This window comes from Vigna umbellata, chromosome 1 (genome assembly GCF_029865625.1).
Source record: "Vigna umbellata cultivar VRB3 chromosome 1, Vumbellata_1.0, whole genome shotgun sequence".
NCBI lineage: Eukaryota > Viridiplantae > Streptophyta > Magnoliopsida > Fabales > Fabaceae > Vigna > Vigna umbellata.
In genome coordinates this window covers 21,445,937-21,473,391 of record NC_142165.1, presented here as the reverse complement: position 1 = coordinate 21,473,391, position 27,455 = coordinate 21,445,937, and the positions used below count along the sequence as shown (strand labels likewise).

The 27,455-nt window shown below is 28.7% G+C and overlaps 2 protein-coding genes and 1 pseudogene across 11 annotated transcripts; 2 read left to right on the top strand and 1 right to left on the bottom strand.

Annotated features, from left to right (window-relative positions):
* Positions 1–553: 553 nt before the first annotated feature.
* On the top strand, positions 554–22,190 carry LOC124829709 (uncharacterized). Of its 10 annotated transcripts, none has more exons than XM_088100174.1 (6): positions 554–1,656; positions 2,302–2,334; positions 3,095–3,118; positions 3,426–3,461; positions 18,017–18,052; positions 20,922–21,100. In XM_088100174.1, the coding sequence occupies exons 1-6, from the start codon at positions 882–884 to the stop codon at positions 21,086–21,088; spliced, it is 1,071 nt and encodes a 356-aa protein (XP_087956300.1). In that variant the 5' UTR covers positions 554–881; the 3' UTR covers positions 21,089–21,100. The 10 variants fall into 10 exon arrangements, 9 of the variants coding, with proteins under 9 accessions (XP_087956300.1, XP_087956311.1, XP_087956306.1 ...); XR_015782535.1 differs by lacking the exons at positions 18,017–18,052; positions 20,922–21,100 and adding exons at positions 5,897–6,165; positions 6,239–6,546 and having other exon boundaries at positions 558–1,656; XM_088100185.1 differs by lacking the exon at positions 20,922–21,100 and adding an exon at positions 22,066–22,190 and having other exon boundaries at positions 558–1,656.
* Positions 21,104–22,190, top strand: LOC148204901 (rust resistance kinase Lr10-like). The gene has a single exon (XM_088100168.1). It carries the CDS (start codon positions 21,104–21,106, stop codon positions 22,013–22,015), a length of 912 nt encoding a protein of 303 aa, XP_087956294.1. The 3' UTR covers positions 22,016–22,190.
* Positions 22,191–26,483: 4,293 nt separating this feature from the next.
* LOC124821335 (secreted RxLR effector protein 161 pseudogene) lies at positions 26,484–27,155 on the bottom strand (annotated as a pseudogene).
* Positions 27,156–27,455: the final 300 nt, after the last annotated feature.

Below are 27,455 nucleotides of genomic sequence, written 5' to 3'. Positions count from 1 at the left end.
GTTTCTCTGCAGGATGCTTGAAACTTTTGATGAAGAGTCTTAAGCATTTGGTTCCTCCAAAAGTTTTGTTCAACACTTTGAGTAGAATGTCATTTTCACTTACAAGACACTCAAGGCGTTTAGAGTCTTTGTGGCGTTTGTTGTGTTTTCTACCAGCTCTTTATTTTTTTTCATAATATTTTATCACTTTCTGAGTTATATGCACATTTGACTGCGTCAATGATGTATTTGCATATATAAAGTGTTTATATAAGACAAACCTGTTAAACTCTATTAGAATTTGTGGCTCTATAAAGCTTATCAACACGGATAATATTCTTTTGGCCACAAGTCTACACATGTGGTGGAACTTTTAGCCATTGAATAATTTGCAAATATTTGAAATATAAAAAAAAAATCGAATGCATTATATAAACATTGCTTTTAGATCAGGATATACAATTTTATTTTGATAATTTTCCAATATCTATTATAATATATTTAGGGTTTTTTCCTTATTTAAATAAGTCCTGGACTATTTGTTCGATTTGGCTCCCAAACTAATTCCCTAAAAGTTATTTTAGACAGCATGTAAATAAAAGCTTCAAGTTAGAACAATTTAGGATGATTTTAGAAACTCGAAGAACTCCATAAAAAAAAAATTCATGATTAACTAAATCAGAATTCATGCAGTTCACGAATTTCTAAAATTTTGTATTCATTAAAATCAGTTGTAGAAACCAGATGGAAACGCGGTCTCTCAGTCAAAGTCTACGGTTGAAGTATCATAAGTCTTCAAAGTATTCTCTGAAAGGAAAAATGCGGTCCTTTAGGATTATATATTGAGTCTGTATTGTTTTAAATATCAATATAGAACTTGGAATTGATTGCACTTGAATCGAATGAGAAACAGTTTGGACATGATGAGGAGAGAGAGAACATGGTTGGTGGTACTGCTACTTATTCTACTCCACCATATTTCTGCTACCAAGGACGACCAACAACACCTTTGTCTTCCTTCTTCCTGTGGCAACATCACCAACATCACTTATCCATTTCGATTACAAGGCGACCCAGAGAATTGTGGTGACGAAAGGTACGAGCTTGGTTGTCAGAATAATGTTACTGTGTTGTATCTGAACTCTGCTCAATACCATGTTCAAGCAATCAACTACGACAACTACACCGTGAGAGTGGTTGACCCTGCTCTTCAACACCACAACTGCTCCTCCCTTCCTCTTCGTTCCCTCTCTCGCTCCAATTTCTCTGATACTTACACTGACTCCGCGGATCTATACATAACCGTTCTATATCTGTATCTAATTGTGGAATATCTGAGTTTCGAGCATATAGTGTTTCTGAACTGTAACCATTCGGTGAGAGAGAACGGGAAGTATGTGAAGAGTGGTGAGTGCGTGAAGTGGGACTCAAAAGGCTATGCATATGCAGTGGGTGGAGACCTAAAAGCTGAGGACTTAGAAGTTGGGTGTGACGTGAAGCTTGTTGCTCCCACATCGTTCAGGACTTTCAATAAGCATTCATACGCTGCCATTCACAGGGCTCTCGCCTATGGATTTGAGATCTCTTGGATAAACCTCGCCTGTCAGAATCATTGTCCTAATGAATTTTGCTATTTCAACTCTTCTAGCCAGAACTTTCACTGCTTTCACACAGGAGGTGCGTTATATACTAATTTTGTCTACTTTTCATGTTAAATTAAATTAGTATATTATTAAGTTAAAGCATAATTTTGTTTTCATTTTTAATATCTTTATTTGATACTCGTTTTTATATAGGAGGTACACAATTAGTAATTTCTACCGATGTGAATTTTTTGTTATCATCTCTTAAAATATTTAAAATATGTTTGATCCCTTTAACTTGCCACATTTTTTTGTATTCCATAGCTTACCTATTCACTTCACTTTCTATAATAACAATCTTTGTAAGATTATTCTAATTTTGTATAGTTTTATTCTTAAATTAAATCATTTAGATTTTTTATTTCTTTAATTGATACTCGATTGTCTTCAATTAACATTTTACATAATTATATTCAAGTATTAGGAAAATCATATTTCATCCACTTTTTGAGAATTTTTTGAAACAAAGTTTGAATCATTTATGTTAATAATTCAACGAACTTTTAGAAAGAAATATAATATTTTTATCTTTTATATTTTACATGCATTTATAAGAACTTCTGCATAAAATTAACATTTATTATTTTAAAATAAATGAAAAGTTTTTAAACTTGTTTACCGCTATTAATAACTGTTGAGATAATCAGAATCCTAAAGTTGATGTTTTGTTTCATTTCAGAATCCGGATTATGGTGGTTAAAGCAGTATGCTGGTAAGATCTTATCATCTTAATTGCTCAATACTTTAATTAAAAGAGGAGTAGAGCTTTTAACAATGATTAAAATATACTTTTTAACAGTAGTTTTAAAATTACCATTAATAGAAATGCTATTAAAATAATAGAACATTAGGTCACAGTTAAGATACAATCGTCTATATATTTTTCAAAAGATTTCCAACCACTTTCGGCTACCGTTTATGATTAAACCGGTGTATATTTTATTTTCTTTTACTTTTGAAAAATTTCACCTCTTTCAAAATCATGGTTGTGTTTTGATTTCTTGAAAGTAATATATAATGATAGTTATATTATAAATTGTTCTTGTATGTTTTCTTAATATTTGTTCTGATAATTTATTAGGGATAAAAAAATAAATATGTTTTTATTTAAATTTGTTTAAATTATTTATATTGTAGTAGAATGAATAAAAGTATGAGTAATATTTAATATTTTCAAATTATTAGGAAAATCATATTTCATCAACTTTTTGAGAATTTTTTGAAACAAAGTTTGAATCATTTATGTTAATAATTCAACAAAATTTTAGAAAGAAATATAATATTTTTTTATCTTTTATATTTTACATGCATTTATGAGAAATTCTGCATTAAATTAACATTTATTATTTTAAAATAAATAAAAAGTTGTTAAACTTGTTTACCGCTATTACCTTTTCATATGAAAACGGTCTTTTTATTAATAACTGTTGAGATAATCAGAATCCTAAAGTTGATGTTTTCTTTCATTGCAGAGTTACCTTTAGAGTGGTTAGCTGGTAAGATCTTATCATCTTAATTTCTCAATATTTAGTTACAAGAGGGATAGAGCTTTTAACATTGATTAAAATACACTTTTTAACAGTAGTTTTAAAATTATCATTAATATAAATGCTATTAAAATAATAGAACATTAGGTCACGGTTAAAAATACAATCGTCTGTATATTTTTCAAAAGATTTTCAACAACTTTCGACTACAATCATCTTTTACTTCTGAAAAATTTCACCTCTTTCAATAATGATGGTTATGTTTTGATTTTGGTTGAAAGTAATATATGATCTTAATTTAGCTGTTACTTTCCAGAATACTTACTGGAAACGCTATTGGACTCTTTAGTTGGTAAGATCTTATAATTTTAATTTCTCAATGCTTTAATTACAAATGTCACACCGATGCAGCCGATGATAAACGCGTTCAACAAACACAAACAGAGAGATGAGTGAATTGATTTCTAATCATAAATTGTTTTTTTAATAATTTTTTTACATTAATATAAATTTCTTAAAATAATTTAAACAAATTAAAAAAGTAATGAAGAGAGAAAATTATACAAGTAAAATTTTTATCCTGGTTTGGATCAGAGATCCTACATCCAGTTGTTAACCCGTTGTTAATCTCAACTGAGAATCAACGCATCACTAGCATAATCCAACCAACTGTTACAATCACAAAGAAAATAAATGAAGGTTAGAATATTATTCTTATTACCCAATAGATGAAACTCACTTCCTCGGTAGCCCACAAGGAATGAACACCTTCTCCGAATGTTCACGAAGGATGATCACCTCAATAACAATAATAACACTCAATCACACTTCCTGTTAAAGTTTGCTCTATGCTATCAGCAAGTGCACTCAATTACAGTCCATGTGAAAGTTCTCACTCTTTGGCAACACTCCAAGTTTTTAAAGCCACAACACAAGGATTATACAAACCCTATAACACTTATCATCACACACTGCAGTAAGAATTTTGAAATACACTTATTTCGTATGTTCTATTTCGTATTTTAGAACGAGAGTCTAAATCTATCTCTAAAAATCTGTTGTCAACTAAAATTAACGTATGATAATGAATTATCCATGATAATTGTGCATTTAATGAATGTACAACATAAAAAACTTACTTAAAAATTCTAATAATTAACGCATTCTAATAATTAACGCAACCTATGACAAATATAATCAAATATAAACCACATCATATATATCAATCTACTAAATTTCAAAAGTTTTAATATAAAATCAAATCTTCATGGAGATCTTCCTAAAAAACAACACTTAGATACTTAACTGACACATCACCCAAATTTTTGCTCTTCAATAACCACAAAGAGCTTTTACCAATTATTCAAATGGACTTTTAATAATAGTTTTAAAATGATCATTAATAGAAATGTTATTAAAATAATAGAACATTTGACCACGGATAAAGATACAATCGTATGTATATTTTTCTTAATATTTGTTCTGAATTGATTAGGGATAAAAAAATAAAGATGCTCTTATCTAAATTTGTTTTAAATTATTTTTATTGTAGTAAAATGAATAAAAGTACGAGTAATATTTAATATTTTTAAATTTAATGGAAAGAGGTATGTATATACATTAATGCTCAAAATTGTCTATGTTTTAAATTAATAAAACATTTTTAATGTATTAGGTAACTAAAAAAAATTATTTTTATTTTTATTTTCTTTAATCATTTGTTACATTTCACTAAAAAACTCTTCTTTTTACTATTACATTGTTTAGTATTTTCTCGCAAGACCTATTCGATGTCTATTAAATTCACTAAATTTTTTTAGGATACTTTATCTTTTATTTGTAACTTCAATTACACTTTTTTTCTTTTGATTTTCTTCATATGAATTACATTTTAAAAAACGCAAAACCTCCACTTTATAGAATTAAATTGTGTGAATCCGTGGTTTATAAGATAAACTAAAAAATTATCTTTCCTTTTATTTTATTATTTTTTTAATTTCATTTCATTTGAAGAGTTCTTAATTTTTATTTTCTCTGATTCAACTCGTTATAAATTTATTAAATTCACTCAAATTATTGAGGTGCTTTCACTTGTAACATTTAAAAAATATTAAATATTAGTTATCATGAAATTTCAGATATATATTGTTATTTAATTATGTTTTCAAATATGTATAATTTCTATTTAATAATTATTTAAAAAATAATAAATATTGTACTTATCCTGAAATTTTAAATAATAAATATTTATTCTTTGTTGTGATTTTTTTTTTTAAGAAAAATATTTAATTAATATTTAAAACATTATGAAAAATGGCTACAAATATATTATTATTTGATGAGGTTGAAAATAAAATACAAATTTTATACCTAATTAATAAAAATGAGACGAAAATAGATATACGTTTTTTTTAAAGACAGAGATAAATATAGCCAGATTCACATTTACCTAATCATGTTGTTACTAACACAATGAAAGTAAGTATATTATTTTAGACCTTATTTTTGTTATAATATTGCAAAAGTTAAACATTGGTGTTGGAACTTTTACAATGTTAATATTCTTTTATGCAACATTAATATTTTTATTAATTAGCAACAGTTAAATATTTAAGTGTACGGTCAAATTATTTATTGATTTTATTCTTCTCTAGCTCTATAAATAGCGAGCTCTTTCTCCATTCCAAAACACATATGAAATTAGTCTTTCTTCATTATCTTCTCTTCTTAGTTTCATCATCTTTTTCTTTCCTAAATTATTCTGGGTTTATTTTATACTCTTTATAGAGATCATTGCTAGTTCTGAGATCCTCAAAGATATTCTGAGAAGTTTCTGTTGTATCTTGGGGGACTTGCGCAATACACTGCGGATAAGTCCTTATGGACAGTGAATCTACACGCCTCAGAAAATTTTGTTCGTGTTTCTGTCAGCTTTAATCCAACAATCTTAAGAACTTATGGCTCACATCAACAACTCAATCCCGAAGGATCAAAACTTTGTTTCCAAAACTCAAATGGTATTTGCGAAACCACTTACGGACGTGTCAAAAGTCGAGGTCTTTTCTGGACCGAACTTTCGGATGCTAGTAAGATGGTCGCAGCAATAATGACTTCTTATTGCATTTGTAGGGAGACGAGGCGACAAAACTTTCATTGTCCTACCTTTGTAATGTATGAGGAAAGGTGGAGAAGATTTTCTCTCTAGAGAAAGAAAAAGAAATAAGAAGATAAGGTACTTGAGTAATTTTTTGTATAGTTTACCTACAAGAGAGAAGCACAACCAGGTAATTTCTCGTTTACCAATCTTAAATATTTTAAAATTGTGGGAGTGTAGGTAATTTTACTTAATTACTTACACTTGTATTGTGGTTTTTCACCTAATGATATTGATAATATTCTAAATTTGAAAGTAGAGAATATGTAGTTATATATTTATATATGAACGACATGTTAATGATTGACACAAATTAGATAATATTTTAAAATTAAGGTTTCTAGGATCAAATTTTGAAATGAAAGACATAGGTGAAACCAATATGATGTTAGGTATTAAAATCACAAGGAAGGAAGATAATATATTACTATCCCAAGAACAATACATTGAGAAACTTCTTAAGAAGTTTGGATATTATGATTTCAAACATGTGAGTACCCCTTATAATGTTAACTCTAAATTAATGAAAAGTAGAGGATAATCATTATCTCAGCCTTAGTATGCCCAGATAAGTGGAAGCTTACTGCACTTGATGAGCTTTTTTAGACCTGATATTGCTTATGCAGTAGGTAGACTGAGTAAGTACACTCAATGTCCAAATCACGAACAGTGGGATGCACTTGCTAGACTTATGAGACACTTAAGATGTTCAATGGATCATACCATTGGATATAGTGGATTTCCCGCTGTACTAGAAGGGTACAGTGATGCTAACCGAATCTCTGATTCGGATGAGACAAAATCCACTAATAGTTATGTATTCACACTTAGGGGTGATGCGATTACATGGAGATCATCCAGACAAACAATTATTGCAAGATCAATAATAGAATCTGAGTTTGTTGCTCTTGAGATGGCTGATAGTGAGACTGAATGGTTGAAAAACTTCTTAGAAAACATTCCTCTAGAAATGAAACCAACCCCATCGGTATCAATACACTATGATTGTCAATCGGCAATAACTATAGTTAAAAATAAGAATTACAATGGAAAGAATAAACATATACAATTGAGACACAATTTAGTGAAGCAGTTGCTAAAGAGTGGAACTATTTCCATTGATTATGTGAAGTCAGAACGAAACCCTTGGGAAGACAAATGATATTAGAAACATCGAGGGAAAGGAGACTTAAGCCACTTGCAAACAAACAAGTGATGGTAACCCAACCTTTGTGATTGAAGATCCCGTGAATAAGGTTCATATAGGTAAAAGCAAGTCACTTGTTTGTTATGATATCACTAAATTGATTTTAATCAATTATGTCCCTTCCTATGGTGTGTGTGAAAGTGTTAGAGACTACATTATTGAGAGACTAAATGTTGTTATTAAAATTCTATGTGGTCATAAAATTTTATCTTAAACAAAGTTTTTAATGATTTTCGTATCCCTTATGGGTGGTGTATCCTTTGCAGCATACACTTGATGAAATCATCTATATGAGTGTCAAGTTGGGTCGCTTGCATGAGATCTTGGTATGATCTCTAGAGCACTCATGAATATCGAAAACGCGCATAACCTAGTAAGTGCAACACAACGATAATAGTAAAGATTGTGGGAGTGTATTGTGATTGATAAACCTCTAACACACGTCAAGTGTCTTTGGTTCATATAGTTTGCTACACCAACTACATTGTGTGTTAGGTTTCTAAATCTAAGAGTATTTCATATAGCTTGTTATATCAGCTCTGATGCATTACATCCTTTAAGACTCAGAATAAAAAGCTTTTTTTTTTCTTTCAACTCTCTTTTGCAATATGTGGGGGATTTTTATAATATTGCAAAAATTAATATTTTTATTAATTAGCAACAATCAAATATTTAAGTGCTCCAACAGTCAAATTGCATATTACTTTTGTGGTCTTTTATTGATTTTATTCTTCCATAACTCTATAAATAGCAAGCTCTTTCTCCATTCCAAAACACATCCTAAATCAGCCTTTTCTCATTCTCCTCTCTTCTTAGTTTCATCATCTTTTCCTCTCCTAAATTATTCTAAGTTTATTTTACTCTTTATAGAGATCCTTGCTATTACTGAGAGATATTCTGAGAAGTTCTTGTTGTATCCTAGGGGACTTGCGCAATACACTACAGATAAGTCCTTAAGGCAAGTGAATCTACACGCTTCACTAAATTTTGTTCGTGATTCTGTCAGTTTTTATCCAACAATTTTACGTAAATTTACATCAGACCTAACACTTGACATAAACCTTGTGTGCTTTTCTGAAAAAAAAAATAATTGAACAACCATCACAAAACACCCATAACAATCTCGAATGACAAAATGGCAATATATGGAAATATATAGCACATACACACTTAGACCCATAAAAACACTAATACAATCGAAGCTTTCACCACGAAACATTCATATTCACCTCAAAAACCCTATAAGCAACAAAGAGTGACATTATTGTTTATGAATTCATGTCGAATAGATCTCTTTGTAAAAATATATAATATATCAGCTATAGTGGCTCGTGGGATTACTTATCTCCATCATGGGTGTAAGATGCAAATTTTGCATTTTAATATAAAACCCCTTAACATATTATTCGATGAAAGATTTATCCCAAAGGTTTCTTATTTTGGATTAGCAAAGTTATATTCAACAGATAATAACATAGGCAAAAAGATAGCAACAAGAGGAACCATTATATGCTTCGAGAAATGTTCTACAGTAATATTAGAGAAATATCTCATAAAACTAATGTTTATAGCTTCATAATGTTGTTGATGGAGATGACAATCAAGAGGAAGAATCTAAATCCCCGTGTAGAACAATCAAGCTAACTTTACTTTTCACTTTAGATATATAATCATATTAGAGAAGAGAAAAGTGTAGATATAAAAGATGAGATGTAAGCTCGGAGACACTAATTTAGAAAACAATAAGACCTACAAGATGGGATGTAAGGTAGAAACTCATTGAAGTTCATAATTTGGTGTTGCTAAGAAGAAGATGGTGGCAAGGTGATAGTGGAAGATAGCAAATAGCTGTAAATGTTGATCGAGTCAGTGATTCCATAATCAAACAAGTTTATCTTAGGTTAGGAAAAAGATATTTGAGTCAAGTGAAAGTGCATACAACTATCATTATGGGGACAAAAATGCTTTTAAAAGTGTGACAATCATTGACACTTTAATAGTTGTAGATAAACCCATTAAGGCACAGAAAGAAATGAAATACAATTGCGAGTACGTCTACTTAAAAGTTTAAGTTCTAGTTTTTTCACATTCTAGTTTAAGAAATCAGTCAATGAATTGTGTTTTATCGATAAACATTTTTTTTATTGATAAAGTATGTTATAAATGTTATTTTATGGTGTTTATTTTATAAAAAAAATTATGGATAAATATATCTATCAATAATAAATATTTTAAATTATCAATAAATTTTATTAACAAATTTATTAACAACAGATAGTTTTAAAGTAACTAAAATCTTAAAATGTATTTATAAAATCTATCGATTAATTATGTTTTACAGATATTTTTTTCTATAAAATTTATTGATAAATATTAGGGTTAAATATGTTTTTAGTCCCTTAACTTTCAGCGAAAATTGAAATTAGTCCCTCTTTAAAACTTTGGCCTAATTTAGTCACCAAACTTTAGAAATGTGTGAATTTAGTCCTTTTAACTAAATGTTGTTAAGTTTATTTGATGTTTCAAGTGCATTTCATAATAGCATTTGAGTTGTTTACACCGTTTGACACATTTTTGCTTCAATGTTTACTAAGAAATGCGTTTGAAACATCAAATAAAGTTAATAAAATTTGGTTAAAAGGACTAAATTCACACATTTCTAAAGTTTGGGGACTAAATTAGTCCAAAGTTTTGAAGAGGGACTAATTCCAATTTTCGCTGAAAGTTAAGGGATCAAAAACATATTTAACCCTAAATATTATGTTACCAATTAATTGTTTTCTCCGTCCGTAAAGCGGTATTTTCTTGGAATTACTAAATGTTATTTTCCTAAGATAAAAAGACTAAGATTTGCAAATTTGAGGTATGGAAATACGTTCTAGGGTTTGGAGAACACAAACTGAATCTAAGATGTAACATCCCAATATCTCACATTGGATAATTCATAATTTATATATTGTAACATTACATTTACGGTAACATCCCGTAATCTCACACTTAAAAATTCACAGTTGATATATTTTAAACTCAGATTTCAACTATAAACTCCTAAATATAACTTGAATTCTTCTAACTTATTCTTCGATCTCTTTCTTCCTTGGTATTGTTTCAGACGACATTCCTTCATCTGCTCCCGTATAACGAATTATACGATCATCGCACATACCCAAACAAAACAAACACAAACAAGTAGGGTGAGCTAACATGCAACAAATCATTTATAAAACATATATAATTACCTTGATATAAACATCATATAATAATTATGTTCGACACTCTCATACCACAATTCCTATTAGACACTCGTCTCACAATACCCAATAGACACCACAATACCCAATAGACACTCATCCGGATGATAAGTTGATGAGCGGTCACGGGAGGTTATGCACTTGTAATGACTTCTACTTCTTCTTTTTTTTTTCTTTCTCTCTTTTTTTTTTTATATACAAATACACTTTCAAAATACTTCATACCATTCACAAGGTTAATCCCCTCACTATGTCCAAAACCGGCACATAGACCAGGACCTCCTGCTCCTCTCACCACATAATTCATCCCTCTCTACTTGAGAATAGATGATTATTAGAGTATCAGGATAACCTCCAACTACGGGATCCTCAACATCAACATATACACAAATACCATAACATTTACTTAATCTCTCCACAAGACTCATACCATACTAATATTCCTCAACTCACATTATACCCCTACAAAATCTCCCCATACTACTCATAACATGTTCAGATGCATAAATTCAAATGCAGTATAATAAAATACAATTATCGCATAAATCACAATTATAATTCATAATTTCATATCTACCACAATAACATGAATTAATCAAACATTTTCATTCCAACAACATATTTTGCATAATAATTTAACAGTACAAAATCTGTTCAATAGGATTTAAGTTAAAAACTTGTCGAGTAGACTTCCAGGAAAGAGAGGTGCGTCACAATGGACAACTTAAGTACCAAATCTTTCCTTAGCCAAAGCGTTCCTCAACTAGTTTTTAACAAATTTCTTATTTACAGATTTAAAACAACAGCATATAATATTAACACCGAAATTTAATATAGATATCAAAAAATCGAAATTAAGCAATATTAAGATCCCTGAGAAGATACGAAATTAATATCTCTAAATCTGTAACTCCGATTTCAAATCTGATTGGTCACAATAATTCACTATTTGTTATAAACTACATATTAAAATTTCAGGTTGATCCAACGGTTAACTAGATAGATATTGAGGTTTTACCGAGGTAACTCAAGTGCAGAATTTTAAGTGGTTTTCGGTTATACTCAAAATGCGAAACTAATTTCCCTAATCACAGACATTTAATTACAAATCTGAACGGTCAAAATGACTTAATATGTCTTATGAATTACATACTAAAGTTTGGGCTCAATCTAACGGTAGATGAAATATATATGAAATTTGTACCATGATAGCTTAAGAACAACAATACAGTGTTCATCCGATTGTTTCACACTTTCGAAATTTCTTTCTCTAAACATAGACCTTCAATTACAAATCCGATCGGTCAAATTGTATTAATATGTCCTAAGAATCATATATCAAATTTTGAGGTTGATCTAACGGTTAAATAGGTCAAAATCTATATTTTTACCGAGACAACTTAGTAACAGAACTACAGGGTGACTAATTTACTCAAACTTGCAGTATTTATTTCTCCAAGTACAGACTTCTATTTTCAAATCCGAATGGTCAAAGTTTAGTAATAGGTCTTAGGATTCACATACTAAAATTTTAGCTAAATCCAACGGTGAAAACAATTAATAGAAAATTTTCACAACAGTAACTCGAAAATAAGAAATTATAATAATGAAAACTAAATTTATATAAGTGAATAGATAACTACCATTACCAAAATTTTAACATACTCATAACTCATATTCATTATCATAACATGGATAAAAAAAATCATAAACAAGAAGGATTAGCTCCCCTACCTCTATTCCAGACTTAATCTCCTGCTCCGAATTTGTTTCCCCGAAACCCTTCAGAACCTCTACTCTTCTTGCAACTAAAAATTTCTCCCTATCTATTTCTCAAGCTCTCACTTGATTCCTCTTCTCTTGGTGCAAAATACCCTTCCCTCCCATGGCTATTTATAGTAAAAAAAATTTACTATTCATTAATATTTTAATATTATTTATTATTTTAATATTATTTAAAAATAATATTTCAATCATTTTCTCACCAAATCTGATCCTAATTTCTACCTACTACTTTCTTCCATGCTAAGAAATCCAAATGCTGAAAATTTATTTTTACTACTTACTCTTTACTATTTACTATTTACTTTTTACTATTCCATTTAAAAAAATTTTACTAAATAAGTTACCAAAAATTTGAACCTCTCCTTCTAAAATTACTATAATTTTTATATCCAAAATTTACAATTTTCTATCCATTAAAATTATTATTACTAAGAAAATACTAAAATTTACTACTATAAATATATATATATATATATATATATATATTTTATGGTTCTTACATTCTCCCCAACACAAAAAAATTTTCGTCCTCGAAAATTCAAAAATTGGACATAAAAATAAAGTTATGATTATTTCACCTTATCTCCTAGTTTCCTTGTAAATTCATTTACTCTACTTATTTTGTGCATCAAATTTCTAGCATGTCAAATTTGAAATATATTCATGAAAAATTAAAATCATAAACCTTCAAAACACTTTTACTTGACACTTTTAGCCCCATGAAACCACCATTAAACATACCTCACTAGTCTCAAAATAATTCATTAATGTTTTAAAAGAACTCATCACTCATAAACTATTAATCACAAGATTTCATAAAACTTTTCATTCCTACTATAACAAGAAAGTAATTCTCCTTATAGATCTCTATTTAAGACTTCCATGACCCCATTAAACTCTAAGAATCATTCTTTTTCCGTAACAACTTTCCATTATTTAATACAGTTTCTACTCCTAGAAATCGTACGCCTCCAAAAGCCACTTATGTTTACCAAAATTTTATACTAGATTGCTCCACCTTACCCTATACTTCTATTTTCCGTAAAATTTCTAATTACTCTGATGATTACACGGAGTCCAAAACACTATTACTAAATAATTCATCCTTATGTTTTCTTTTCTATACCCATTTATCAAGAATTTGCCCAAAAGTAATACCTATATTGAGTATGCTTTATAACATCCATAGAAACCCTTCCACACTTAAGATCATGCATCATTTCCTCCACTCGTCCTTGATGAACTTATCTGATTCTCGGTAATATTGCCTTCACCCTTAACTACAACAGTCAACTCATAATTCTTAAAGACTATAAACTTCTAAAAACATATTTGAACATAACCAAATCATCCTTTCGATCATACCCTAGACTATAATGTCTATCCTTCACTTGCATTGGTCAAATATCCCTAATCACATTAGTATTGCAACCCTCCTTTTTATCCATTTCCAAACTCTTCTTCTTCCTTATCTTGTCATGTTCATAATAATATCAATTCAACCTACACTACCTCTACTAACTTTAATATTCCAAAATCAATAAAATTTACAACCATAAATCATGACATTTTAATTCTATCATAAAAATACCAAATATTTTGCATAAGCCGAAAGCCAAAATTTTCGTACCTGGATTTTCTCCACTACTCCTCATACCAAAATCACATATTCTCAAATCTTATCTCTAATGTATTTACTGAAAAAAATCTAACCATCTCCTTTTAATCATCCATTTAGCTTAGAATCCTTCCAATACTTCATTCTTCTCTAAAGGCCTCGTGTTCTCTTAACTTATAAATTTCTCCTCCTATTAAACTTTCTCTCAATCCTCTTTATGCCTTATACAACTTCTTATTTACTCTTCTTCGTCTAATATTTGATTTATTCTTAATCTACTTCAGTATTCCTATCCCTTTTTATTTTAAACTTTATCTTCAAATCTTCCACCATTTTCTTTCTTCAGATTCCAATCATCGCTGATACATCAATCCATGTTACCAATCTCACACAATGCCACCCTGTTTCTTATCATCACTTCCTTCTTCTGACTTCTAACGTTACTGATATACTAAACCAAACTGATTTCTCAAATCTTGCTACATCCATGCTTATCCAAAGCTTCTCATAATCTAGCCTTCGAACTCAACTCCTTTTTGTGAAACGTAAGATATCTCATCTATTAATTTTGTTCTAGAAACTTCTAAAAATTTTACTTCTAAACATCAACATCTTCACTCATCCATTGAAACTTAAACTCTAGTATTATATCTCCCTATCAAGGCTTTAACTAATTCTAATATATTTCCTCAAACCCTCAGAATTAAGAAAGGAAAATCATCTATGGTAAAAGTCATGGTAGTTAGACACAATACTCTACTATCTAGATTTAGAGGAAATGGTAAATTATACCATTTAGACTCAATTCTTCACAGAGAAGACACGGAAGACCCATAACACAGAGGTCATCCTAAGGACGAACTGCTCTGATACCATTAATGTAACATCCCAATATCTCACATTGGATAATTCATAATTTATATATTGTAACATTACATTTACGGTAACATCCCGTAATCTCACACTTAAAAATTCACAGTTGATATATTTTAAACTCAGATTTCAACTATAAACTCCTAAATATAACTTGAATTCTTCTAACTTATTCTTCGATCTCTTTCTTCCTTGGTATTGTTTCAGACGACATTCCTTCATCTGCTCCCGTATAACGAATTATACGATCATCGCACATACCCAAACAAAACAAACACAAACAAGTAGGGTGAGCTAACATGCAACAAATCATTTATAAAACATATATAATTACCTTGATATAAACATCATATAATAATTATGTTCGACACTCTCATACCACAATTCCTATTAGACACTCGTCTCACAATACCCAATAGACACCACAATACCCAATAGACACTCATCCGGATGATAAGTTGATGAGCGGTCACGGGAGGTTATGCACTTGTAATGACTTCTACTTCTTCTTTTTTTTTTCTTTCTCTCTTTTTTTTTTTTATATACAAATACACTTTCAAAATACTTCATACCATTCACAAGGTTAATCCCCTCACTATGTCCAAAACCGGCACATAGACCAGGACCTCCTGCTCCTCTCACCACATAATTCATCCCTCTCTACTTGAGAATAGATGATTATTAGAGTATCAGGATAACCTCCAACTACGGGACCCTCAACATCAACATATACACAAATACCATAACATTTACTTAATCTCTCCACAAGACTCATACCATACTAATATTCCTCAACTCACATTATACCCCTACAAAATCTCCCCATACTACTCATAACATGTTCAGATGCATAAATTCAAATGCAGTATAATAAAATACAATTATCGCATAAATCACAATTATAATTCATAATTTCATATCTACCACAATAACATGAATTAATCAAACATTTTCATTCCAACAACATATTTTGCATAATAATTTAACAGTACAAAATCTGTTCAATAGGATTTAAGTTAAAAACTTGTCGAGTAGACTTCCAGGAAAGAGAGGTGCGTCACAATGGACAACTTAAGTACCAAATCTTTCCTTAGCCAAAGCGTTCCTCAACTAGTTTTTAACAAATTTCTTATTTACAGATTTAAAACAACAGCATATAATATTAACACCGAAATTTAATATAGATATCAAAAAATCGAAATTAAGCAATATTAAGATCCCTGAGAAGATACGAAATTAATATCTCTAAATCTGTAACTCCGATTTCAAATCTGATTGGTCACAATAATTCACTATTTGTTATAAACTACATATTAAAATTTCAGGTTGATCCAACGGTTAACTAGATAGATATTGAGGTTTTACCGAGGTAACTCAAGTGCAGAATTTTAAGTGGTTTTCGGTTATACTCAAAATGCGAAACTAATTTCCCTAATCACAGACATTTAATTACAAATCTGAACGGTCAAAATGACTTAATATGTCTTATGAATTACATACTAAAGTTTGGGCTCAATCTAACGGTAGATGAAATATATATGAAATTTGTACCATGATAGCTTAAGAACAACAATACAGTGTTCATCCGATTGTTTCACACTTTCGAAATTTCTTTCTCTAAACATAGACCTTCAATTACAAATCCGATCGGTCAAATTGTATTAATATGTCCTAAGAATCATATATCAAATTTTGAGGTTGATCTAACGGTTAAATAGGTCAAAATCTATATTTTTACCGAGACAACTTAGTAACAGAACTACAGGGTGACTAATTTACTCAAACTTGCAGTATTTATTTCTCCAAGTACAGACTTCTATTTTCAAATCCGAACGGTCAAAGTTTAGTAATAGGTCTTAGGATTCACATACTAAAATTTTAGCTAAATCCAACGGTGAAAACAATTAATAGAAAATTTTCACAACAGTAACTCGAAAATAAGAAATTATAATAATGAAAACTAAATTTATATAAGTGAATAGATAACTACCATTACCAAAATTTTAACATACTCATAACTCATATTCATTATCATAACATGGATAAAAAAAATCATAAACAAGAAGGATTAGCTCCCCTACCTCTATTCCAGACTTAATCTCCTGCTCCGAATTTGTTTCCCCGAAACCCTTCAGAACCTCTACTCTTCTTGCAACTAAAAATTTCTCCCTATCTATTTCTCAAGCTCTCACTTGATTCCTCTTCTCTTGGTGCAAAATACCCTTCCCTCCCATGGCTATTTATAGTAAAAAAAATTTACTATTCATTAATATTTTAATATTATTTATTATTTTAATATTATTTAAAAATAATATTTCAATCATTTTCTCACCAAATCTGATCCTAATTTCTACCTACTACTTTCTTCCATGCTAAGAAATCCAAATGCTGAAAATTTATTTTTACTACTTACTTTTTACTATTTACTATTTACTTTTTACTATTCCATTTAAAAAAATTTTACTAAATAAGTTACCAAAAATTTGAACCTCTCCTTCTAAAATTACTATAATTTTTATATCCAAAATTTACAATTTTCTATCCATTAAAATTATTATTACTAAGAAAATACTAAAATTTACTACTATAAATATATATATATATATATATATATATATATATATATATTTTATGGTTCTTACATAAGACGTTTATGGAAACTAAAGAAATTACTTTAAAATATTTGTTTTAATTTTTGACAACCATCAGTGAATTAGATCTTAGTACACATTACTGTTACTGTTACTGACAAATTTATTTATAGATGACAGTGTCAAAAAGAGAATTTAGTGATAAGTTTTCATGCTAGAAATTAAATTTACTATCTTTTTTCTAATGTTACTAAGTAAATGGATATGTAAAGTTTAGATTTTATATTAATGAAAATTTGCTTTAAACAAATACTTTACTATATGTAAAGAAAACGGTCTTTTCATTAATAACTGTTGAGATAATCAGAATCTTAAAGTTGATGTTATTAATAACGGTCTTTTCATTAATAACGGTCTTTTCATTTCAGAGTTAACGAGATTACAATGGTTACTGGCGTTACCTGGTAAGATCTTATCATCTTAATTTCTCAATACTTTAATTATAAGAGGAATAGAACTTTTAACCATGATTAAAATAGACTTTTTAACAGTAGTTTTAAAATTATCATTAGTAGAAATGCTATTAAAATAATAGAACATTTGGTCACGATGTTTATATACTTTTCTTAATATTTGTTCTGAATTGATTAGGGATAAAAAATAAAGGTGTTCTTATCTAAATTTGTTTAAATTATTTTTATTGTATAGTAAAATGAATAAAAGTATGAGTAATATTTCATAATTTTAAATTTAATGGAGAGAGGTGTGTGTATACATCAATGCTCAAAGTTGTCTATGTTTTAAATTAATGAAACATTTTTAATGTATTAGGTAATTAAAAAAATTATTTATATTATTTTCTTTAATTATTTGTTACATTTCACCAAAAAAACTCTTCTTTTTTTACTATTACATTGTTTAGCATTCTCTCGCAAGACCTATTCGATGTCTATTAAATTCACTAAATTTTTTAGGATACTTTATCTTTTATTTGTAACTTCAATTATACATTTTTTTTTTCTTTTGATTTTCTTCATAAGAATTACATTTTAAAAACGCAAAACCTCCACTTTATAGAATTAAATTGTGCGAATCCGTGGTTTATAAGATAAACTAAAAAATTTATCATTCCTTTTATTTTTTTAATTTCATTTCATTTGAAGAGTTATTAATTTTTATTCTCTCATTCAATGATTCAACTCGTTATAAATCTATTAAATTCACTCAAATTCTTGAAGCGCTTTCGCTCTTAACATTTAAAAAATATTAAATTTTAGTTATCATGAAATTTCAGGATATATATGATCGTTATTTAATTATGTTTTCAAATATGTATAATTTCTATTTAATTATTATTTAAAAAAATAATAAATATTGTACTTATCACGAAATTTTAAATAATAAATATATATTCTTTGTTGTGAGTTTTTAAGAAAAATATTTAATTAATATTTAAAACATCGTGAGAATTGGCTACAGATATATTATTATTTGATGAGGTTGAAGATAAGATACAATTTTTATATCTAATTAATAAAAATGAGACGTATAAGTTTTTCTTACAAGATAAAGATAAATATAGCCAGATTCATACTCACTTTATCATATGAAAGTCTTTTAAGTATGTTATTTTAGACCTTGTTTTACATAAATTTATATCAGACCTAACACTTCACATAAACCTTTTATACTTTTCTGAAAAAAAATTGAACAACCATCACAAAACACCCATAACAATCTTGAATGACAAAATGACAATATATGAAAATATATAGCACATACACACTTAGACCCACAAAAACACTAATACAATCGAAACTTTCATCACCAAACATTCATATTCACCTCAAAAACCCTATAAGCAACAAAGAGTGACATTATTGTTTATGAATTCATGTCAAATAGATCTCTTGATAAAAATATATAATATATCATTTGAAGTGGCTCGAGTGATTGCTTATCTCCATCATGAGTGTGAATGCAAATTTTGCATTTTGATATAAAACCCCATAATATCTTATTCGATGAAAACTTTATTCCAAAGGTTTCTAACTTTGGATTAGCAAAGTTATATTCAACAAATAATAACATAGTCACAAAGATGACAACAAGAAGGAAGAATCTAAATCTCGTGTAGAACAATCAAGTCAACTTTAATTTTCACTTTAGATCTATAATCATATTAGAGAAGAGATAGATATAAAAGATGGGATGTAATATGGGAGGCACTAATTTAGAAAACAAGGACATGGGGTGTAAGCTAAAAATTCCTTGAAGTGCATAATTTGGTGTTGCTAAGAAGGAAAGATGGTGGCAAGGTGATATTGGAAGATAGCAAATGGTTGTAAATGTTGATCGAATCACTGATTCCATAATCAAACAAGTTTATCTTAGGTTTAGGTTAGGAAACAAGGATGTTTTGGTCAAGATAAGTGCATACAATTATCATTATAAGGACAAAGATGCTTTTGAAAGAGCTTTAAAAAGAGTGACAACTATTGACACTTTAATAGTAGTAGATAAACCCATTGAGGCACGAAAAGAAATGGAATACAATTGCGAGTACGTCTACTTAATGATGTAAGTTCTAGTTTTTCCATATTCTTAATTTTAGAAGTAAATTTTGTTTCATTGATAAACTTTTTTTTTATTAATAATTTTTTTATTAATAAAATGGGTCATAAATACTATTTTATCAATAAAGTTTATTACGACATAATCAAAACTAAAATAAACACTGTGATATCCATTTTAATAAAAGAATATATTAATAAAAAAATATCTATTAATAATAAATATTCTAAATTATTAATAAATTAATTATCGACAAATATTTTTATCAGATAACTAAAATCTTTAAATATATTTAGGAAATCAAACGATAAATTATGTTTTACAGGTAATTGTTTTCTCTATAAAATCTATGGGTAAATGTTATATTACCAATTAATTTCTCTCCATCCGTAATGTGTTTTCTTGGTATTATTAAATGTTATTTACCTAAGATAAAAAGATTATGATTTGCAGATTTGAGGTAGGGAAATACGTTCTAAGGGTTAGAGGAACACAAACTGAAGCTAATTTGCTTTTTCTTTTGACAATCTCATTGAATTAGGTCTTAGCACATATTAATCTTACTGAGAAATTTATTTATAGATGACAATGTTATAATTGAGTTTATTAATAGTTGTTTATGCTAGACATTGAATTTACTTTTCTTTAAATGTTAAATGGATATGTAAAGTTTCGATTTATGAATGAAAATTTACTTTTTAACAAATACTTTATTATATTACATTACCAGTGTAACTACACATGTAAAATTTCTTGCAGAGATTAGCATGCTTATTGGTTTGGCCTGGGCTTACAAAATTTTGTTTGGATTGCCATTCTTAATTGTGATTTTCATATGTAAATGGAGGAAAAGACATTCATCAATGTATGAAAATATTGAAAATTATCTTGAACAAAATCACTTAGCACCTATCAGATACTCATAAAAGGAAATTAAGAAGATGACGGAAAGTTTCAAAGAGAAGTTAGGTGAAGGAGGATTTGGCTCGGTGTTTAAGGCAAAGTTACGGAGTGGACCTTATGTGGCAATCAAAATGTTAGGTAAAGCCAAAGGAAATGGACAAGATTTTATCAATGAAGTTGCAACTATCGGAAGAATACATCACCAAAATGTGGTACAATTAATTGGATTTTGTGTTAGTGGCTCAAAGCGTGCTCTTGTTTATGAATTCATGCCCAATGAATCTCTTGATAAATTTATATTTTCAGGAAATGAAAATACAGATTTTAGCTATGAAAAAATATATAAGATATCGATTGGAGTAGCTCGTGGAATTGCTTATCTCCATCATGGGTGTGAGATGCATATTTTGCATTTTGATATCAAACCCCATAACATATTATTGGATGAAAACTTCATCCCAAAGGTTTCTGACTTTGGATTAGCAAAGTTATATCCAATAGATAATAGCTTAGTCACAATGACAGCAGCAAGAGGAACCATTGGTTATATGGCTCCAGAATTATTTTACAATAATATTGGAGGAATATCCCACAAAGCTGATGTTTATAGTTTCGGGATGTTGTTGATGGAGATGGCCAGCAAGAGGAAAAATCTAAATCCCAATGCAGAACACTCAAGTCAACTTTACTTTCCCCTTTGGATATATGATCATATTAGAGAAGAGGAAGATATAGATATAAAGGATTTAAGCGAAGAGGAAAAGCTAATAGTAAAGAAAATGATCATAATTGCACTTTGGTGTATACAGTTAAAACCAAAGGATCGTCCCTCAATGAACAGAGTTGTAGAAATGCTTGAAGAAGACATTGAAGATTTGGAAATACCTCCAAAACCTACTTTATATCCTGATGAAATGATTTTAGAGGATCAAACAGCGAGTTCTATCTAAACAATTTTGAAAGAATTCATCTAGTAGTGATTGAATAAAGGAAATTGCAGGTTGCGGGATTGCGGGAAAAAAGAGATTGAGAGTTCGCATTGCATTGGTGAAAAATTAGAAAAAGGAGACGCAAGTGAAATGTTATATTTGTAGTTCTTTAGTTAATGATAAATATGTTTTGATATCTACAATTCTACTGCAATTTATTGTACCTGTTATTTGAATAATAGATGTAAATATTTTTTAAATAATATGCTTTCTATAGTAGTGTAGTGCAAACTTCTTATTAATCCATGTAAAGTAAATTAATTGAATCATTTGATAAAGTATATTATTTGAAATGCACACCTGTGTGAAGTTGTATAGCTTGTCATTTTACAGATAGTTGTAACTAATAAAATTATGCTCAACCAATTAATCAGTCGACCATAGTATAGTAAGTCATTTTACTAATTATCATTTTGGATAAGTTTTAAATTTTATCATAATAACTAGTTTAGGGTCTCATAGCTTTTTTAATATATGTAATTTCCTTCAAGTAGAAACTGAACACAACCTCGATCTCTACCGCTGCGGACTCCATGGAAAAATTTATATATTTTTCAATTGAGTTACTATTATTTAATTTTTCTGTTATACTGTGTCTTTACTTCGTTTAGTTGTCTTCATATATTATTTTATAATAATATTAAATAACATAATTTTGTAATTAACATAATAATTGACTTTTTGCATAGGGGTAAATGAAAACAATAAGGAACATAACTAATATATTTCGTGATGTCAATTATAAATACAAATTTAATACAGAAGGAATAAACACATCTAGAATGAATAAAAGTAGAGAAAAACAAGTTTTTCATCTCTGTCTAGAAACATGACTTTATTTGGAAGACAAAAATGGACAAGTCTCAAAAAAAACTATATGACATCACATTAGTCATCTCGTTTTGGTATGGATGAGATATTGTCAGCATAACATCCATTTATCAGTTTTTGAATAAAAACGAAAGAGAAGAGTAGGTACGGAGACTGAGACAAAGGAGAATGCTTTAGATTGTGATGATTTAAATATTAATTGTGGTGATGATTATCCAAATGACGAAATTGAAAGTATAAGCTTAAAGTATGCAAGTGATTAAGTGAGATTAACGAGTAATCGTGATGGTTTGCGCTATGTGATTTAGGTTTGATAATTTGCAATCATTGTTTTTATTTACTTTATTTTTATCTTTTATTAGTATTTTTATTATTACCTTTTAAAGAATTAAAGTTTTTATTCAATAAATTGAAAAATATAAATATTTGGTTTGCATTTGTAAAAATATTGTATAGATAATTGGAAGTTAATGAAAATTGAAAAATATCTAAAAAAATTTAGTTATCAACGTATTGAGTTACATCAATTACAAAAATAAAACAAGAATAACTAAAGATACAAAAATATCACAACATAATCAATTGTCAAAATCAAGTATAAATTTCAAGTTCAGTCTAATTTGAACAAACTCGATCAGATATTATAAACAAGAAACTTGAGAGAGTTAGAAAAACTCACCATTGGAGATATGAAAATAACTCTAAAAAAGATACGATAAAGAGATCAATTTAGGCAAAAAAAATCTTGAATGATAAAACTTAAATTTTATGACAATAAATCTAAGATTTAGAATGCAATTAAATTGATGAAAATACTTATAATAAAGACTTTAATAGGTTAGATTTCATGTACCAAATTAATATGAAAACACTAAATAAATTATCATGTAGTTAAGATTGAGAACAGTAAAAGAATAATGAAAAGAAAATATATTGAATAACATAAACTATAAAGAATTAAGATACATTACTCTCAACCTCCAATCTCCAACCTCCATGAATAAGGAAGTTATATTTACTTCTATGAGTACTAAAAGAATAATAATGATGAATAACTTTAGTCTCCAAAAATCAAGTTCCCACTCTCTTCCAAAAGGGAGTTAATTTTTTAACTCTAAAATCTTCTATTTAAAGACTTTCCTAATTAGATTAAACTTATGTACTTAAATTTATAATTGAAATAATCAATACTATTGATAAATAATTCTATTGATAACTTTGAATTATCTAATTTTGTTGATAATTCTTAGATTTTAAGATGTCTACTTCTCAGCATAATATAAATCAAATACTTATTTTTTCCAAATTTATTAAATAAAACTTTAATTATCAAAATAAATAATAATAAAATATCAATAAAAAATAAAAATAAACATAATAAAAATATAATAAAGATAATTATCATATCGTAAAATCATAGGTTAGCAGCGAGTGTGCTTTAAGTCGATCCTAAAGTTAACGTTTCAAAAAAGTGAAGAGATAGGTTACAGATTTCATAAACGGTTGGTTACAATTATGGGTTCTTGGTGTGGAAAGAAAGAATATTGAAGCCATCTTGAATCTAAGATTTTTCTTGTTTTATTTTACCATATGGTTTTTGATGTTATTACACAAAAGAGAATATATATATATATATATATATATATATATATATATATATATATATATATATATATATAAAAGTAAATAAAAGTCATAATATCACTCCTAAATATATGTATATCAAATAATATTTATAATTATGTTTATAAATAAATTAAAAATAAATCTCTTAATTAAAAATAAATCTCTTAATTAAAAATAAAATAAATAATCATAATAATATTTTAATAAAAGATAATGGATTAAGTTAGAGGCAGAGCTACACACAGCTAAACGTAAAAGTTATGAATAATGAGGAAAATGAATTTTGTTGATTATTCCATTCGATATGCAGCATGTTGAATGGAAATTTATTGGTTTGGTAAGGGAACCCCATTTTATTGTGTTGACTTTGACAGCAGTACAAGAAGAAGAACATTGAATAACAGTGCTAACAAACAAAATAAAGAAAAAAGTAATGGTGAAGGGGTTATTTAGAAGAAAGTGAGTATTTTGATTTTGTGTCTAATTAATAAGGCTCAAGTTGGGAGTCATAAGTAGCACCAGACTTCCAGTTAGCAGGAATAGGGATTTTGATTTTTGATTATTAAATGCATGCTTTTAAACTATAAGAAAGTCAGTGGTTTGGTTTTGGGTCAAAACCGAAAGGTATGTATGTGGAAAAAATATATTGGAGGGCAGACCTTTAACATGCTGTATGTTATGCCCATACATTGTTATTTTATGATTTAATAATGAGATGAATTAGTGTGGCTTTACATGTTTTAAAGTGGAGTGGCTTGTATTAGATACGGTTTTATATCAACAATGAATTGAGTATTAATAATATTGTACAAAAGATAATTAGATTACCCAACCAATTTTCATCATTATATATGCTTTGCATGTAATCTAGTATCCAGCTACCAGCTATGGCGCACCCAGATATATGAATTAGCATGATCTCGGCAAATTCTATTCTCTCGGTGATTACAGACTGTCTTCATTATACTGCGTTAAAGAAAAAAGTTTCAGGTCAATTTTGTTTAGTCAATGAGAAATTATAATTAGACTGATATTTAAGCTTTTATGTTTTAGGAAACCACAAGTACTATTCATTTTTCTGTTTTTCATTTTATCTTATTTTTCAATTTTAATAAATTACAAAAGTGTGAATTTAAATTTAATCAAATATTTAAGTACTAACTTTGTTTCACACGGGATTAAGATAACACAATCTGCCCAACGCTAGGTAAACATAATCCTACATGACAACATTTACTTCTGCTTTATTATATTCCGGTTTACCTTGTGTGTAGTATTTTATGACATAGAATGATCTAACATTCGACCCAATTTTCAGACATGTTTTTCTTCAATCTTAGTCAAAGTAATTCTTCATCAAGTTGGATTCAAACTTAAATTAGGATGGTGATTTTCACACCCACAGAAAATAAAAACTACTTTACTACTTAAAGTGATAATATTTTAATTATATTTATTTTTAAAACTTAAAATTCTAATACACGGTATTGTATTATTAAACTCGGTTGGTGTTGGTATTTTGAGGTTGTGAAAGGAATAGTTGATGCGATAGAGAAAATGTAGAGATAGTTGAATATGAAAGTAGTAGTTGGAAGAAATGTTGTAGTTGTCTTTAGTTATAGTAGATGTTGGCTTCATACAAATGGTAGATGTTGTCTGCATGCATCAAATGGTAGAGTTCATGGGTATTTATAGACCCATAGATTATTTTAGAACATGTTAGCCACAACTTATGTGGAATGTTCTAGATTTTTACCTATGTAGAATATTCTTGATTTTTCTTCCTATCTTACACTTTTCTACAATATTCTTGAACTTGTGTTACATTTCTTTTCTTCTATCTTAGGAGTTTCTACATTTTTCTAGAATTTGCATTACACTTTAATACTCCTCCTTAATACAAATTCGGTAACTCCACGCATTGTACGCAGTAGTTCAAATCTTGGTCTTGGTAATGCCTTTGTAAATATATCTACAATTTGGTCTTTTGTTGGGCAACGAGTCGAATTTGTTTAGTTGTCTCTTCATCTCGAATGAAGTGATATTTAATGGCTATATGTTTTGTACTTTGATGATGGACTGGATTTTTTGCTATTGCTATTGTCGATTTGTTGTCGCAATAGATAATAATCGGTCCATCTTGTGGTTCACCCATTTCTTCAAGTATTCTTCGTAGCCATATTGCTTGACTCGTGGTTTTAGCAGTTGCTACATACTCTGCTTCTGTTGTTGATTGTGCCACGGTTGCTTGCTTCTTTGATGCCCAAGATAAAATACCTGATCCTAGTGAGAAAGCATATCCTGACGTACTCTTCATTTCGTCCATTGATCCTACCCAATCACTATTTGTGTAACCAATCATCCTTGAGTTAGTCATGGTTTTGTACCATATACCAAACTCCTTTGTGCCTTGTAGATATCTTAAAATTCTTTTTCCTACTCCATAGTGAATCTGACTTGGCTTTTGCATGAATCTTGATAGAAGACTTGTAGCATACATAATGTCTGGTCGTGTGGCTGTGAGATAGAGAAGACTTCCAATTAAGCTTCTATAACGTAATGCATCTGCCTCTTGTGCTCCATCATCTTTTTGTAACTTCTCGTTGACCACCAACGGAGTAGTGACAGGTTTACAATCATTCATCTTGAACTTCTTTAGTAGAGCTTCAATATATTTCTTTTGAGAGATAAATATACCTTCTTTTTGTTGTTTCACCTCTATACCGAGGAAATAGTTCAACAAGCCAAGGTCGGTCATTTCAAATTTCTTCATCATGTCTTCTTTAAATTCTATCATCATCTCTATATTGTTTCATGTATAGATAAGATCATCTACATATAAAGAAAAATGAGATGGTACTGACCTTGTGCCTTAATATATAGTGTGGACTCACTTTTGCTCCTCCTGAATCCTTGATCGATGAAGTATTTATTAATCTTGATA